Genomic DNA, 18,803 nt, shown 5'->3' with positions numbered 1-18,803 from the left:
TACTAGATATATATTTAAAAACTTTGTTTCGTTTCGTATTCCGATAACTTTTTAAAAACTATGTAACACTTCCGCTACGGCTATCAGTCTTGAATATAACGCGTCCAGTTTTTTAATCAAGTCGTTGTTTACACAAGTTTGGTCCATGATGTAAACTCGAGTTCCATCTTCCCAGTTCGTAATTATCAGAGATTTCCATTTTCTATCTGCATACCCAACACGTGACAGCCTCAGCTCTACCATTGGCTGTAGTCTTGACAACGTCAAGATCTCCATACAATCCTGACGTCTGTTGTTGACCTTGAGCTGTACGTACGTGATGATGTTTGTAGGCGTGTACCTCAAAAACGGAAAGGGATGGGGGGTATTTCACCCAGATTTGGGGAAACAAAATCTTAACCGAGTTTTATTGAATTAAGTTACTTTTCAATTTTAAAATAAAAATAAAATTGGAAATTTTCTGTTTCCCTCCCTTCGATCCGTTCGGCGCATGTGCGGACATATGATACGGACGTACGTGCACTCGAATATTTTCATAGTGCCACTCGTGGTTACACATTCTTGCCAACCTTACACTATATACTCTTAATCACTGTGCTCTCAATACACGGTATTTCCTTGGGATACCTACCCCAAATCCAACCCCTGCAAGGTAATATGTTGTCCAGGAAGAAGGTTAGCATACTGAACCTGGCAAGAAGCTGAACTAAAAACAAACAGACCCCAAACTGTTTGCTGAGACCTCGACGCACGCGGCAGACAGCTTGCGGTAATCTACGCGTACGCCGACGACACATCTCTACTACGCGAGACGAAAACGAGACCACCGGTGCCACGCTTGTTTATTTGCTACCCCGTGGGCTAGAAGGGGGACACACGCGCACAGAGCTACGACTGCAGCACTCTGCCCCTACCACCAAGGTTAACAGCCATCACTGCAGCGCAGTACAGCAACGACGCAGTAACTGAGGATTCGGCCAGTGACTGTGAAGACTACGAGACGCGTGGTGAGCAAAGCTCCTGATGTGGAAAAAGCTGTGACACGGATGTTTGCAAGTGGCACGAGGCTCTGTCCGAACAGTAAGTTGCCCTTCGTATGTGTGTCTGCAGCAGTTGTGCATCCTGCCGGCCACATGCACACGTTTAGGGGAAGCAGAGATAAACGTGGGGCTAGGGGAAGCTTGTTTACATCAGAACGTCCAACGCACGTATTTGCTTTTGCCTCCTAGCGAGTCAAAAATAGCTAATCCTTGTTAAGCACGATGATGTTTACAAAATGCTAGCTGGAAGTGATGAATTTAATAGTTATTGAGAAATCAGTAATCAGGCCGTGAAATTAATGGTTGGTCAGTCACGTAGTGTGTGATGAGAATGTTTTCCTGCGTACGTGCTGACCGGAACGTAACGGATGCGAGAAGTGAAGCATGACTACTAACAGGTACTGCACGGCCCTGGATGCATTCATTGTGGTGTGTGCATGTGCATTCCTGCACGCGGAATTTTGATTTGCCTTGGGACTGATCGATCAACCGCGCGGGCTGGTTGTTTACACTCTGTGCCCAAGGGTTGATGGTTGACGCGTGCGCTGAACTTCCGGTAGCTGCGAGATGCGCGCGCCGGGTTGAAAGGTCACTGTTTCCCCCAACTCCTTGTTATTGAGGATAATTAGCGCTCTTGCTGTGATGAGAAATGTCCAGAGGTCAGAAGCATGATCGAGTATAGTGTAGTTGCAGGCATCATAGACACATGTGCGAGTGTTGTTTGTGTGTCAGGGTCACTGTACGTGCTTTGTCTTATCTGTGTGATCAAGGGGACAATCTATTTATCATTTGAAGCACGGCAGGTGAGGGGGAAGGGGGAGGGGAAGACAAAGCGAGCTACCTGTATCTCAGACGGACCGAGTTCGCTTGTGTCGTTGACCTGTTTTGTGTGTATGTGCGCGTGCTCGAGCTATTGTAAAAAGTTGAGTGTTCTCCTCAGATTACCTAATAAGAGTCACGAAAGATGTAAGTAAAGCTATCATGTGATTAAATGAAATGTGTGAATGTAAGATGCATGTGTAAAAATTATTCACCATTGCATCGTTCGTGCCGAACGGGAGATGCTTGGTTTGGGCGAGGGTTAAGGTCACACACCGCTGACTCAGCAGGGTCAAATACTCCACAGAAATGAAACTGTACTCCGTACTAATGCTTGCATGTACACCAGTGTGAATTCAGGGCATTGTCGTACTTAACAGCTTTCATAGTGACGACGTGGGATTGCAAATCCTCTTTCCCAAAGGAGAGACAAGATCGACCGACCAGGTAATGGGAACCTTTACCTCCCTTTCCTCTCCCCCTTCTCTCTTTTGTAACCCCCCACCCACTTCCATCCCGGTGAACTAGAACAGAAACGTGCTTTCTAGTGTACGTTATGTTTATCAAGTAACAAGAGCCGAGCCCGAGCATGGGGTAGGGGTGGGTGGCACCGGATTGTGGGGCGAGACTCGTGGAAGTCGGCACATCGAGCGCCGGCCACCTGTAGAGTGCGGACGTAACATTTTTAACACTAACTTTTTTTCGATTAATCGTTAGAACCTATAAATACATCGCTAGGGCGTGTCTAGGGCAGGACGAACACATTAAGATAACCCTAGCAGCATCGGAAACCATAAGCTCAAGGGGTCCACCAAGTTTGTCTTGATCCGACTGTGATACAGGGGGTCAATCTATCGCAATGCTTGACTCGTCTTGCATGGCGCTGTCAGCGCATAAGTCAAGCTCCACGCTCGCCGAGGCGAAAACAGAGTGCGGGAGATCATGCCCACATATAGGGTCGTGACCCCTAACAATGGCAATGACTCTTCGCCATGGCGTGCTACATACGACCACATGCGTGCAGGCAAAGCCGCCATTTTCAAATGTGTGAGTCTACACTTTTCCCAACAGAAAAGCTTCTCAAGCGGTCAATTTCTATACTGATACATGTGTTCGACGCTTCGATAACAGTACGTATAATTTTTATACTCTATATTAACATAGTTATTGAGATTTTAACTACAGAAATGTCCAAATTTAACGCAGAATATCATTCTAAGAGAAAAAAGATTAAGAGTACACATTAACGCAATAAATGCACAAGTTTTCCAGACACAGGTAGAAATCGTGCTCAGCAGTTCTGAACGCTTGCATTTGATAATTCTTTAGCCGTTAGCAATGGAGAGAATTTGGAGCTGTCAGAATTTCCTCAAATTGCGATTACGAAAGTGGAACGTAACAGAGCTTCGACAGTTCCGTCTGTTTACTGGTACGATAGCGTTAAAAATGCCAGGTTTCTTCGGGCAGTATAATATTTTTTTCTCTTATTTATTGTGGGTTTGTTTTTTTTTTTGTCTTGCAAGTCCTGGGCTGTGTGTGAACTATGCTGATTATTAGGCTCATAACCTTTCATGTTTATTTGTTCAAGAAGCAGTGTTTGTATGGTAAAGGATTTTTTGGTGTAAAATGTACTTGCTTTGTCACATATTGCTGATAATGTTGACAGATTTGGTCCTTTGGACTCTTAACTCTGCCTCTCAATTTTATATTTTTTTAGGCTAGCTTAAACGACTTTTTCAAACACCAAACTTTCCACTGCAGCAGCTAATTAAGAATATTTGTCAAAGAGCAGCATAAGGATTGTGTTCCCAGTGGTGAACCAAAAAAAAAACTTATATAGATAGCCCATTGACAACTGATTGTGACTGGAAGTATCATTTCAGACAACTTTAATGGTCTTTTTCAACAACAAATCATAATAACTGCATAATGGTCAATAATTTATTTTACTGTTATTCTAGATAGCTGGCTGCTGGCATTTTAAGATGAAAGTGGTCACAGGGTGTGCAACTTCCCACTACAATCTATTGAACCAGATGCAAGCTTCATTAATTAGAGCTATAAAGCTGATTCCTCATGTCCTATGCTTCCAGTTCTCCTGCACAAGTCATTAAGTAAGTGCAATTTACTTTTTGATTCATAATATTCATAATCCTTGTGCAGAAAGAAAATTTATGAAGCATGTGACCATTAATGGTCAAAATGACTTCTATGTTATTGTGTGCTGCAGATTTAAGGAAGGAGAAAAAGATAATACCTGAACTGTTTAAACACAGTCATTACACCACAGATAGTGTAGCTTTTTGTGATGCTGCACTATAAGAGTGTGTTATTATTATACTTTTGATCTTGATTTGTGAAATCTTATTTGCCTTCTATATTTATTTCCATGCAGGTAACTACCAAGAATCTAGCTGAATCTGCAAGGGACAAAAATGTCGGAGGTGGAGAGTGATGACAAAAATGCTCCCACTCAACCAAAAAGGATACGGATAACTCCGATTAGATTTCGGTCTGTTTTCATTTCCTCTGCTTAATTTTAGGGAATTTTTTTTGGTGGACATCATGTAGGGACACAAGGCTGTGTCCTCTTTCTGGTAAAATAGCATACAGTGATAAACAAGTTTTGTACAATAACAATAAAATGTTCTTTAAAAAAATTTTAACAACCTATCAGCAGCTGACAGTTTTAAATGTACTAAGCTGAAAAAAGTTTATGCAAATGTATTCATTTGACACAGGGATGCACAGCTAACAGCGAAGGAGAGAAGGATGCCGAGGAATCACTATATGCTGACCATTCAGTTATGCAGCAATGTCCACCACCATTGCCATACTCTTTGCCACTAGTGGTTGGCACCATCTCAAGGGTGTCCCCAAGTAGCAGCTTTCAAAAAAAGGACTGTTTCACCTTTGCCTTCACACCCCCAGCGCCTTCCGATTCCATTGTCTGGTTTTCAGCCTGCCAGCATAAAGACCCATAACCCTTGGAAGGTAATTTAAAGCCATTTTGTTTATAATCATTTTAGCTTTTTTTTCTTCTTACCCTTGGCCAAGAGTTATGAACAGTGCTTTTATGAGTTAAACTGGAAGCGGAAAATCCCAGCCTTTTGCCATAGTGAAAAAATTTGAAACAAATATGGATCACATATCAGATAGATATGACAAATGGTAAAGATTAACCAAAATTAATGGTATTTTCCAGGCATTGTGAACTATAGCAAAGCTAGAAAAGATCATTATTTTACATGTTTTCTGCTATTGTGTTCTTAGGTTAGAACTAAACTAGAGAAAGTTGGGATGCAACAACTGTCTCTTCTGGAAGAGATGAAGAATGATACAAACAACCTTAAAAGGATGTTTACATGGATGGAGGAACAAGAACAGGAAAGGCAAATGACACGGGAAATCTGCCAGAGGGTTCCAGTCTCGCTTAACAATCAGCAGAAGATGTAGAGAGTCTTGAGGGAGATATGAAGACAGACCCATAAAAAAGGACATGCTTGGTATGTGCTTTATTCTGATTTGTTAGTAGGAGGAGTCAAATCTTTTTATCTGATTCCCTTTAAAGGTTTCCATACCATACCATTCATTGTATAAAAACTAATGACATGTTTGCAGTACTAAAAAGTAATAAAGGCATTGTTATGGTGGCATTGATTAGAGCAGATAGTAAATTTTCTGTACCCACTTTTGCTTGGTTGTATGAAACTTCCTGAATTGTTGCTGTCTTTTTTTTTTGGGGGGGTGTCTTTAAATACTAGTTGTCATAACAGGTATTATAATGTTGCCCACTGCAATTTTTTTTAAATGATGTGTATTTATTTTTGTCTGTTTTCAGGAATGCCATTCGGTGATGCGTCGGGCTTCACATTAAAGCATGTAGTGAGGGGCATTCTATCTGTGCTATTTTCAACTGAGTTGGCCTGATCTTACAACTTCAATGGGACTCAAGAACCACCCCTTCATTTTACAAAACAGTTCAGGGTAAGGATTTAAATATTTGACTCTGTGTGTGTGTGTGTATACGGTACATTAATACATGCCTGTCATAAAATAGGACTGTTTGGATTGTTTCTTTATCTTTTAGTTATGAACCTTAACCTTTGACTCTGCTAGGTGCAGACAAGAATTTTCATTAAAAAAAAAAAACATGACAGGAAGATAAATCAGGCCTGGAGAACTGTCCCTACCTCATTTTATTGTGATTGAATTACATTGCCAAAATAAAATATGGACACATGTTTACGCAATTTCTAGTGACTGTAGTCCTTTAATCAGCTGGTTAACACTGTGTAGAAAGGAATTAAAATGACAGTTTATAGACATCTTTACAGTTCCCATGTATTGGATTGTTTTTGAAATTAGAATTTCCAGAGTTTTTCTGCCTATAGAAATTCTAACTGAAATTCAAATGCAGTTCCACTTGTAGTTCCTTTCTGTTTATAACGCTTTAAATTTTTATGCCACTTTACATATCAGTATAATTTGCTTGTACCTCTTTTTGTTTCACATTATATTCTGGATTTTAGGGTCAGTAACCTACAATTAAGTGATTACTTTTTTATGCAGACCTCATATTCTTATATTTGTTCTATTTTTAGATGCTGCAAGAAAAAGTTATCCTGAAGCTACGGATGCTGACTTGCATGCATCAACTTGGTTAGCTGGTGCTAGGGATCAAGAGAATGGCAGAAGGGAAAGGGTTGAGCACAGCCTATACGTCAGTTAATTGTTCTGGGGTGGAGGACAAGTAAAGCTGTGCAACTTTCTACCTACAGTTGTAAAATTCTTGTACATAAACCTGCATATACTAAATCTGGATTTATATAATTATATAAAACTGTGCTGTGATTATTATTTACTCTAACCCATTAATTTATCAATGAGGATATTTTCACCCGATCCAATAAGAGATGTGTTGTGGTAAATTCAGAATCATTTATATGTTTACAGTTCTTTTCTAATACCTTCTAAAATTCTTGAACATAATTGTGTTTCAAACATGTGTTTGATGGTTTCCTTTTCTTAGTGATAAAGGTGCAATTTAAAATTTTAATCTGTTTTAAAAGATTGTAGTTAATACCATAAGCTGCAATCCAACCTAGAACCTTTTATAGTTAATTTCATGACTTTGATTTATTTTTAGAAATGTCTATTAAAGCATCACTCTTTTTTGACAGCAATTCAGTTCATACTTATCATTTGATATATTGTCATAGATCTTTGAACCTTTTCTTTGGGAAAATGTAATTAGTGTTAAGGAAACTGCAATTTAATTTTAATTGTTTTGTCAATGGATACATGGTTTTGCATCGTTCTACAACTTATAATTAAATAACGAATGTTGCATTAATATATCAAGAGGAAACATCTTTTATGTATGCAAACAGACAATGCTTTAAAAAAAATTTTATATATTTTTAAAATTATTTTTTTTATCAGTTTGCTTTTTATCCTTATTTATGATAACATTTTTACCTTGATAAATGATAAATTGTTTATGTATACAAATGAGACAATGCTTTAAAAAAAATTGTATATTTTTAACATTATTTTTTTATTAGTTTGCTTTTTATCCCTATTTGTGATAATATTTTTACCTTGATAAATGATAAATTGTTTATGTATACAAATGAGACAATGCTTTAAAAAAAATTTTATATTAAAAAAAAATTTTTTAGTTTGCTTTTTATCCTTATTTTACCTCAATAAACGCCAATAAATAACAAATCATGTTTGTTTTTTTATAACATTTTGCACTTTTGTGCACTCTTTTGCTGCTTGTTATATATATATAATTATTGCAAAATACACAATTTATTAATCCATTTGATATTGGTATTTTTTAGGAATTTTGGCATGTCTTGATTTAGAAATATGTAAATCAGGATATGCCGAAATCCCTAAAAATACCAATAATCTGAAGATATAAATAGTGGGATATATAAAAAAAAAAAGATGGGACGTACCCATGAGCCATCAGGGTTGACTAGTGGTCACAAGGGGGAGAGAAGCGTCCCACGCTTGTTTCACAGGTAAAACCGACATGACCCCGTTGTTACGGCCCGGTTTCACTTTCGCTATGGGTCGGACGCCATTTTGCCACATGGCCCCCGGATACTCAAGACATGTCCCCCACCTGTAGCCAATATTCCTTTGCTGCTGGGGAACGTAGTATATTGAAACAGGACACAGTGGGTGGCGACATGTACGTTAAGGTCGAATCAGTAAAATGAGTTTAAGGCCTTAAGAGGTCACTGTGAGGTGCGCGCGACCATCGATCATCTAACTGTCTAACAGGTGCAGCAGATTAAAAGAAAAATGAGCATGCTCCCATAAGAGTTCAATGTATCGTCACCTTCAGACGGGGGCGGTTTCATCAGCCGAGGACGCACGTCACTAACGTCCAAGTCGAGGTCACCCTAACAAAAGTTCGTTGCCATGACAATTTTTTTTTTTGTTGGTAACATCAGATAACACCTCTGACGTCATGTAAATTAGTTTGTCTTCAGAATCGAAGCATGTTTTTTGAGAAAGAGATTGCATTGTTTAGAGAGAGAGACAGGTAGTCAAGCAGACCCAGAGAATACGTTTTATTCGTTCACCTGCTTAATAGATCAAGCTGTGAAGGCAGGTGCTTTCCGCTCACTAAACTTGCCAGCAGGCACTCCATTATACAGAACCTCGCCGACAACATTTTTTATCGGCGAGCGAGGAGCCATCAAGATTGTTGTCTCTGACATGAGCATTTATCTCGTACCACGCTCCACACTATCAGCGAAGTAAAAACCTCGTCCGTAACTTAACGCCTGAAGGTCAGGTACGGGTGGAGACTTGGAGAAAGGCGCATCATTTGTTTACAAACTATTCAGTTTAAAAACCTGACTGGCACGTAAACAGCCGTTTGTGGCATCGTTAATAATTGTGTCACGTGATGGGAGTCACACAGGTGTGTGAGGCAACGTCATGACATGATACAGGTGGGCTGACCGTTACTAACGTTTCTTTTCCCACTTTGCTTGGCAACATTCCAATAGTTACTGATATATATATACCTTAACCCTTTTTGCTTTAAAGTTGTGAGGTCACTTTATTGTAGTAAAGTCAGCAGTTTTAAAGGGGTTGGTTCGATTCCTATCATAGTTGTGGCTTTTGTTATGAAGCATCTTTCGTTTGTACGGTTTTGATGTGTGGGCTGCAAGGTTTAATTAATTCTGTTATGTGGACGCTATTCCCTTTCTTTGTGGAGTGCACAGTCCTCTAGCTACTACCTCACTGTTTAACCTCGTCACCTCATGATGGCATTGTTTTCATGGAATGCAGATTGAATATATTTATCAATATATCCAAATTCTTTGACCATGAAACAGCAACACAAGGGATGAATCGTCAGCTCTGATCATCTATTCTTTCATTCCACGACAGTCCCTCTGTCATATTTTCACTGTGTATCTTTTTGATGTACTTTTTATTACAGCGCTCTGAGTTTCTGCTAGTCGGAAATGCGCCATGTTCAGTGCTTGTAATTATTTATTATTCAGTTAATCCCTGGTGTCGAGGCTTATTTTTGTGCACCAGTCGTAGTGGAGTTCTGATGGAGTGCAGCAGTGAACTCACGTCAGCCCGTCCGGTCTTCCGCCCACCATGACGGTCCCAAGTGAACAGCTTGTCCACTCCTTCACATTAGTCACACACCCAATCTTCTGTTAGCCATATTATTAACATGTAAACACGAAATAAACGACGATATGCGCAGTCGTCACCCAAACCCTGTTGGAAAGGTGAAATCGCGGGTGGGACTGGCGTCACGTGACTATCCGCAGGGCGAGAAGCGACGTGTCAACAACACCAACGTCTGTGCGTACGGTAAGACCTGCAGCAACAGGAGTGGCACTGACATATACCGTGACGGGGGACTCGTGTTTACACCACTGTACTTCACCCTTTTCAGCAGAAAAATATTGATATAACAGCGCATGCAAGTGGACAGCTTAATCGCGGTTTGCACTGAATTCTTCGAGAGAAATCTTCCGACAACTGCCTTTAGCCATTCAAAACGCCAGGTTTCGCACATTTTTCATGTTTGTCTTCTCGGTGACAACTCGGTTTGATTGAATTTTAACCCTTTTTAACCACCGGTGAAAACATTTGTCCAAGTTTTGCAGACTGTTTACGTGACGGTTAGATAAAACGTTGCAAGCTTTGGTCAAATGCTCGACCACGATAGTCCTGTTAAAACGAACCTAAAAGCAGTATGAACTATGAGGTGCATACTGATGTGCAACAGATGTAAATCTTGATGTCCACAGCTCACGCATTGATGTTGTGATATTTGTACAACCAGCTTTGATACATTTTTTTTTTATTATTTTCAGGGTATTCTTCAGCGGAACGCCAATCGTCGATCCGCATTCTGTCAAGATCAGAGAACAAACTTGTTCCAGTCCTAAAACAGCAGCCTGTCTCTGCACTGTCCATAGACTAGAAACACTGACTTTTTAACTGGAAAAGACAGATCAAGTGACGATTTTCACATCTCAACGTCTCCGACTTCTGTCTCAAAGAAGTTCACAGGGTAGACTCGGAGTACTCGGCAGTGAGTGGTTTGATCCGTTCCTCTGCTTCCACTTGCTGCTGACCACACCATCATGACCTCTTACACAGGCGTTGGTGTCATGTCTGGATCCTCCTTGGACGGCCTTGACCTCTGCTGCGTCGAGTTCACGGGCGACGTGGACTTTGACATCTGGAGCTACAGGGTCAAGACCACGAGGATCGTGCCCTACACTAGCGAGTGGAGAGAGAAGCTGGGCAGCGCCGCCTCCCTTTCAGGCCTGGAGCTGGTCAGGCTGCATTATGACTACGCTCACTTCATGGGACGCATCTTGCAGGTAGCATCTTAACAGGCCACAGAGCCGAAGCTTCAGATCTCCGAAGTCCCATGTAGTCGCAACCATACTTTTGGCCAGTGTATTGGCAGACAAGTTTGAACAAAACATGCTTATAAAAGTTCCAGTGTCCCGGACGTTCGCCATACCCCACCAAAAAAAACAAAAATAAAAACAAAACAAAACAAAACAAAACAAAAAAAACCAACAAAAACAAACAAACCCAGAAACAAAAATCAATCAACCAACCATTCAACCCAACATAAAAATCCGTCGGTATTCTTTTAGTTGGTCAGTTGGTCAGCCTAATGTAAAAACAATCACGAGTTATTAGCGCTGTTATTATTTTTATTAATGCGCCAGTTGTTGTTAATTTACAGTAATTTTCAGTTATTTACACATGCTTCAACGTGTAATTGTTTAGGGTTTAGTATTAAAAAAAGTCGATAGACTAGATTCTACGACATTGTTCTTCTTGCCAGCGATTTCCTAGAAGTTAATGGTTTCAAGACGATAAAACATTAAGAAAGACATTAAACACGAAGAAAAGTAAAAATATGATGAATTAAGTTGGGCCAGGTTTTTAATTAATGGAGATAATCAGTAAAACATTGGTGGTTTTATCGGCTTTCAGAATTTCATTACCGATTGCGATGGGAAGGTGGACTTTGTTGCGATCCATGGACACACTGTGTTTCACCAGCCAGACCAGCAACTCACCTTTCAGCTAGGTGATGGGGAAACACTAGCCACTTACCTCACCTGTCCCCTTGTGGCTAACTTCAGGTAAGAGTTCACTTTCAGTTGAGAACTTTTCTTGCACATAAGCCTTTTGTGTAAACTGTAGAGTGACATCGTGTGACAAATCCAAATAGGCTGAGATAAAAAGAAGTGGAATGTATACTGTTGAATTCCTTTTACTGTAAAAAAAAAAAATTTTCTTATTTTATTTCTGAAAGCAAGCACAATGCTGAGTTATTTATGCCTACCTCCTCCACAAGGGTCACTTTTAGTATGTACATTGTAAATTAAAGCTGAAGTCGAGGTCTCGGGGAAATCCGGCCATCGTTAGTATGAATGGCAGTAAGTGTAAAGCAAATACTGTTTGTTTATGGTCTCTTCACACTGTAGAGGTCTAGGCAATAAACCAGCGGATGTGTCTGCCAAAGAATAGAAGGAAAAAAAAACTATTGTACTATCCTTCACGCGACCCATTGTATGCTTTAGAAATTGGCCTGACAGCGAACCTAGCTTACTTTTTAGAATAAAAGCGATTTTAACAACATGATATCTGTGAGAAAAACAGGCCTAGCTTCGTAAAACACACCAAAGCAAAACAAAAAACAGTTTTATACAGCTACACGTACACGTCAACAGGTTTCTTTTAATCGACATTTTATTCCATGGCTTGGTTTCTCAAGCGTTTGTTACAGTTTGCCTATAGAAGTGTCCGTTACTTAAAAAGGAAATAAATACGAGGAAGTATAAAAAAAAGGAGAGAAAGGACAAGAATAAGAAAGGAGAGGAGTAATAAGAGAAGGAGAATAAGAGGAGTAGGAATAAGATAAGGAAGAGGAGAGACAAGAAGAATAGGAGAATAAAGTGGAGGATGTTAAAGAGGAGAAAAAATAAGAAAGGGGAGAATAAGAGGATGAGGAATGGGAGAAGGAAGAAGAGGGCTACGAAGAGTAAGAATAACAGAAGAAAAAGTTCCGAGGAGAAGAAAAAAAGAGTAGAGTGTAAAAGAGAAAAAAGGACAAAATGAGGAAAAATAAGAGAAAAAAAGAGAAGGCGAGAAAACAGCTATGGCAGATGAAGAAAGAGAAGTGGGAGGTAAAGGAGACAGGGAGTAGTAAAAGAAGGAATACGAGAAGTAGAAGAGGAGGAGGAAAAATAAGAGAAAAAGGAAAAGAAAACGAAAAGGAGAATAAAGAAGAATAAGAGAAGGACAAAAAATAAGAGAAGAAAGAGGAGTGAGTGAAGGAAGAGAAGAGATTGAGGAGCAAGGGAAGATAAATCTCAATCTGTACCCGCGAAGACAAACAGATCTCTCCAAAAAGTTGTACGAATACAGGTTAGACAACGAGAGAAAATTCAAGGACAAATTTAAAAAAAAAAAAAGAAAACATGAAGGAGTGTGTTGTCTCGCTTCTGTTCCTCAGTTTTGTCACGATCTCCAGCTTTACGCGAGAATCATACTTCTCTCAGTGCGCAGGCGCAGGGGTCAGCAGGTCATTCTGTGCTCTTGTGTGTGTGTGTGTGAGCAACACATTTTTCCAAAAATAATAATGAATGTTAATTGGTACAGCGCTTTACTCATCACACTAGGGTCATGATTTGAGAATTAAGTCGCCTACAATCATAACAACATGAACACACAACACACAACATGACCGTTGACCCCTGCGCACTTTGACAAATAAAGTTGTTTCTCGTGTAAAGCTGGCGATCGTGACATCGGAACTTCAATCTTAAAAGCCTACACGTGCAGTTAAGCTGCTCGCACCGGATTTATCACCGGGTAATCAAGTGTAGGGGAACCCAGCTGCTAACTACATGTGGACGTCACGTGTCTGCCCCTCAGTCCACTCTTTCCACCTCCTGGTGAGGAGAGTTCCACAGTGATGCTTGCATAGTAACTGTGACTCACCAGCTTTTCTCATGGAATGCGGCAGCTGCACTCACGCCATCTTATCTCCAGCAGATCTTGGCTCTCCAACCTGCAAGGACAGCAAACTGTAAGGTGGAGACGACCGCCTGTAGGTTTATGGCAGTCGTGTTTTTTTTCTGAAGATATTTTGCTAAATGGAATAAAACATTGCATTTTTCTTCGTGAAAAATATTAGCGATGTCGTCATCATACCGTTTATCACTAACTTTGATAAGTATTGTTTGTGAATTTTTGACAAGTACTGTTGTTGAAATGTTGACGGCTGGCACGAGACACGGAGTTATATTATTTGTTTTTATTGTTTTCCTGATAAGCATTGCGTATTATTTATTCGTGTTACTTTTATTCATAGAGCCAAAGACGTGGCTCTGGGTGGACAAGGGGCGCCACTCGTGCCATCAGGGGAGCGGTTTCTGTACAGCCAGATGGCGCTTTGCGTCAACCTGGGTGGCATCGCCAACGTAGGGATGCGGGGTGGCGGCGCGTGGGACATCTGCCCATGCAACATCGTGATGAACAAGCTGGCCAGGTTGTACGACAGTAGCCTGGAGTACGACAGGTGAGTTACCTTCACTCAACGTCTGTTAGACCACGTGATGCGTGAGTTAGGGTTGCACAGCCTCCATAGGTAAGTGCGACAGTCAGCTAACATAAAAATGTGAGCATTTTAAACGTTAACCATCCGTTTGCGGTCTTGGAAAGTGATGTGACCCAGTCCATTGGGTTCTTAGAGAACAAGTAAATTGACGGAAACAAAAATACTTATCAATTTTAAAAGAATAAGATTTTCAGCGTTGAACTATTGTTTAATTGGAGAAAAGTGTTTAGACTGAAAAAAACGTTGAGTCTGTATTTTGATAGTGTTACAAAATTCCGTTTTCAGGAACGGAGAAATAGCAGAGAAAGGTGAAGTGTGCCAAGAGCTCCTCTCCTCCCTGGAGTCCCTGGAGTTCTACAGCCTTCCGCATCCCAAGTCGCTAGGCAACGAATGGGTTGAAAGCAACATCTGGCCCTTACTGGATGTTCGTACACCTCTGCTTATCCTCAGTCTCGTCTTCCTCTGCAGATTTATGACACTCGCTATCCTTATTGTCTGTTCCCTGATTACCCTTTGTGTCTTCAAAATTTGTCATTGATAACTTGTCTGCATAGTTGTTTTTCCTTCCGTCCTTCGTATTCTGTCCATGTCTTCTACTTGTCTGAAGCGCTGAGAGCATGCTTTTCGCGAGTGGGATTATGCGCTATATAAATAATAATAATAATAAAATAATAATAATTAATAATCGGCTCATGCCAATTGAGGCACATCAAGTTTTGTTCGTTCTTGACGGGTGCAGGCTTTGAGGTACGCGGCTAATCGGAAATTAAACCAGCGCGCTCTCAGTTCGGACTCCAGGCCTCTAACCACTCGGTTATCCGCTTCCCCAAAAGTAAAAGTATATTTGCTATTCGAACGTGTTTGATTGTGGTTTGTGTCACGCTGTGCTGCGATGTGCGTGTTTCAAACCAAGCAGACATTGCCCTGTGTGCCTTGGGTCATGCTGTGCTGTATGTGTTTCAGACCAACAAATACAGCATCCCCAACATCATGAGGACGTTTGTGGAGCACATTACCAACCGCATCGCAGACGCGTGTTCTGACACCGCATCGACACAAAGGCCCGCAACCCCGACCAGCCCCTCCTCCTTCTCCTCCTCCCCGACCAGCCCCTCCTCCTTCTCCTCCTCCCCCAACAGCAGCAACTGCGTTAACGGCGCGAGAGACGAGGCGGTGCTGATCACTGGCGGAGGAGCTCACAACGTCTTCTTGATGAAGAAGCTGCGCGAGAAGCTGGCCGAGAAGGACATCCGCATCCACGAGACAGATGACTGCACCGTCGACTTCAAAGAGGCCTTGGTGTTTGCCTACCTGGGGCTGCGGTCCCTTCTGGGGCTCACCAATGTCTTCTCGGAGACCACTGGCGCCAAGCGGGACTGCGTGGCAGGCAGCATACACCAGCCAACATCTTTGGAACAGGTCAAAACCAACCTGCACGCTCACTTCCGCTCGCTGCTTAGGCGGCAGATGTCGGCCTAGGTGTCCTCGATACATACCGTAGGTCCTTAATGTGACTTGGCGGAGCCAAGTGCTTGCATCCGAAATTTAGGCGTGGATGATATTGTTCAGGCCTTGATTTAATGCGCAGGAAAGATGAATACTGCGCGAGGCATGTTCGGTCCGGCTTTATTATAGATATCCCGAGATATATATATAGACCCTTAGACCGATGTGAGTATTCTAACATATTTTCGTGAAATTGTCGAATTTTGTTTGTTCGCGGTTTACCTCACGTTTCATGTTTTATCAAAGGACCTTTGTCAACGAATACACAAATTTCCATCGTGGACACAGAGTTGAGATGATCGAACTCCAAAAAAAAACATTATAAAAAAGAAATTGGTCCACACACCCCTTGAAAAGGTCAGAACTGTCAGACATCCGAGCGGTGGAGTGGTGGTCCAGTATAAAAGTTCAGAAAGCCTTTATGTTAACACTGGTAACACCTCATGAAGGAAGATGTCTGTGTAAACCCCTCACTACCATTGCATTCCGACAGAATCGCCAACTCAGCCGTGTATTGTCACGAGAGTTTATAGCGGCACCTCATGTTGCTCACGCTTTGACCGCCATTGCCTGCTTTATTAGCTTGTCGAACCTGTGAAAGAATTTCGCGAGGAAAACCAAAGTGAGCTTAGAGAACGCCAATCGCTGTACATACTGTAGTTCTCAAAGATTGAAGGATTGTTGAAAGAGTGCTGTTTGGCAACACTGCTCGAGACAAACGACTTGTTGATCGTCTGAACCAAGAAACATTTCATTGAGAATAACACCTCTGGCTTAGATTATCAATATCTGCATGGGGTCAGCCTCCTGCTAGGGTGGCTATATTGAAAAAATGGAAATGAAATGCCAGAGAAGAAGTATAAATTATTAAGTATTATCTGTTTGTAAGCTGTATTGTGTCTGCATAATTCTTGTCTGTGACATTTTTACATCAAACCTCAGGTGAATGTTAATGAATAATAAACAAAACAAAATGAAACGATTATCAGTGGTACATGTAAGAGAATGTTTTTGACATGTCTAGGCCATTGCAGAGCGGAAGGGTGCTAATGCGTTCAATGGGAGAGAAAAGAGGAATAGGAACATTGCAGAGAAGTGGAATTTAAAATATGACATTACTGGCAACAAAAAAAAATTGCATTGAGACAATAAAACGACGCAAAAAGCTTAACCCGTCATCTGATGTATGCTTTAGGCAAAAAACTCGACTGATGATGAGAAGTGGAAGATGGAAATTAAACCTTTAATTAACGTTGCACGCAAAGAAAATGGGAGATAACAATCATCTCGGCCGCTTGTGTGATCATCGTCGGCTGTAATCCAGGATTGTCGTTCTTTGATTCCAGCCGTTGAAGTGAAACAGAAAAATAGAGAGGAGGGGGGGGAGGGACACTATGTAAAATAGACTCGCGAGTGTCAGTCACAATGTCTGTCACACGATTTCCTCTTACAAAATGGAAAATGAAATGTCAATTCCGAAATAAATTTGAGCTCCTCACATGTATTTTCATTATTATTGGTGGTTGAATGTGGCTTTTATTACAGTATTTGTGAATTTAATTGAAAACCAGTCACTTGCTAACGATCACATCATGTGATTTTTAAAGGTTTTGTATGTTTTTGAATTTGTTTGTGTGTGTGTGTTTTTTTTGTATTTGTGTGTTCTGAATATAAGCCGGGGTGAATGAAATTTTTGACTGAAAAAGATCAAGAGAGAGGATCTGAAATGAGAATGACATTTGTGGAAAAATATCACTGCACACGATTTTTAAGTAGCTTTTGCTGGACACTTTTTCGAACATCAGATTGACATTAAAGCAACAGCGATCAAAGGGTCGGAAATGTGTCATTAAAACAAAATCATTTTCCGATTCCGGATGGGATGGATGACATAGCCTGTAGCTACAACATTGCTTAATAGTATTCTTAGTCTTGAAGGAAAAAAAGCAAGAAAGGAAATGAGAAGAACTGTACAAGCGACCAGGAAAATGACAAGCATCTTAAAGAGAAATAAATAGTTGCGTGTAAGGAGGACTATGCAGGAACCGGTGATACCTAAACAACTTTGGATGGGTGGGTAATAAATAATAAGCAGCATCCCAGAAGCGTTTGCGGTGGACGCCTCGACTTCAGACTCACCAAAAAAAAAAAAAAAAAAATGGATCGGCCCGAGATTTTTCTGGCATCAGGCAGACAAAAGATGAAAGCTTGTACGTGGTAACCTCCCGCAAACCGTCTGCACTCGGGGGGAAGCGACTGGCGTGTCGGTTGTTGTTGCGTTTTGCTGTGCAAACGGCTTACCCACAGCAAAAACTCCTCCTGGCGGGGTAAATATTCGTGTCCTTCGCCGTTAATTTGTCTTATTGATTTCCTGTGAGGTGAATGCTTCAGCAGCAGTTGCTTCTGATGGAGGTGTCTCGTCTGCTCGTGTGTATCTTACGCGTGTGTGGTTGCGTGTGCGTGTGCGTGTGTGTGTGTGTGTGTCTTGAGCGTGTTGGCTGCTGCCAGGTCGGAATACTTTCAACTGCGCTTGACTAAACAGTCTTATTCCCGTCACGCAATGACAAACCGATTCGTGATAAAACGCTTTCATTAGCGGTGCATAGATATGTCGTGGAAAGCAGTTACGATACCATTCTGCGGGAATATTGTTTGGTCTTGTAGCTTCTCGTAAGGATACTGCATAGATATGCGATAACACAGGAAATGTGATACAGTTAACAGTACAAGTCAGTTCTAACTGGAGTAATGGATGCCATTTTTTCCAGGTGTCTTATTTGTTCCTTTTGTGTAACTGAATTATACTTTCTAAATAATGTTCCGATATAAGAAATTTCGGTGATAATTATTGTCTACGATTTTTTTTCCCCCTGAAACAGGCTATTCGAGGTAGATAACTGCAGTACTGACTATAGCGAGCTTTCATTTAACCAAGGAGGGAAAATCAAAGAGTTTGCTTTTAGAGGATAAATGCATTTCTAATTCGTGGCTAACAGAAAATAGAAATATTCCAAGCTTTGATTCAGATAAATTTTGAAAGTGAATATGATTTTATTAATTGGTGCAGTGCAAAACTTACAAAAGTGCAGCTCTATCTGATCGACATATAAAACATTGCATGATTAATATTAACCTTCATTCCATTCTTCGTGAATGTTTGGGGTCTTTTTTTGAGTGGAGCAGTAATTGGTAACTGACCCTGGAATCAAGTTTTTCCACTCGAATTCGTATCAAGAACATGTTATACAAACCAGATTACAGCTTCACAGGTTATCATG

The 18,803-nt window shown here is 40.9% G+C and overlaps 1 protein-coding gene across 4 annotated transcripts; it reads left to right on the top strand.

Annotated features, from left to right (window-relative positions):
- Positions 1-776: 776 nt before the first annotated feature.
- On the top strand, positions 777-17,023 carry LOC112558962 (anhydro-N-acetylmuramic acid kinase-like). 4 transcript variants are annotated; one of them, XM_025229733.1, is made up of 6 exons: positions 777-1,080; positions 10,238-10,753; positions 11,385-11,536; positions 13,774-13,980; positions 14,305-14,443; positions 14,983-17,023. In XM_025229733.1, exons 2-6 carry the CDS (start codon positions 10,511-10,513, stop codon positions 15,496-15,498), a joined length of 1,257 nt encoding a protein of 418 aa, XP_025085518.1. In that variant the 5' UTR covers positions 777-1,080; positions 10,238-10,510; the 3' UTR covers positions 15,499-17,023. The 4 variants fall into 4 exon arrangements, with proteins under 4 accessions (XP_025085518.1, XP_025085519.1, XP_025085520.1 ...); XM_025229734.1 differs by lacking the exon at positions 777-1,080 and adding an exon at positions 1,854-2,306; XM_025229735.1 differs by lacking the exon at positions 777-1,080 and adding an exon at positions 8,421-8,842.
- The last annotated feature ends 1,780 nt before the right edge of the window (positions 17,024-18,803 follow it).

Source organism: Pomacea canaliculata, linkage group LG3, assembly GCF_003073045.1.
Source record: "Pomacea canaliculata isolate SZHN2017 linkage group LG3, ASM307304v1, whole genome shotgun sequence".
Classification (NCBI taxonomy): Eukaryota; Metazoa; Mollusca; class Gastropoda; order Architaenioglossa; family Ampullariidae; genus Pomacea; species Pomacea canaliculata.
This window is presented reverse-complemented; position numbering and strand designations above follow the sequence as displayed.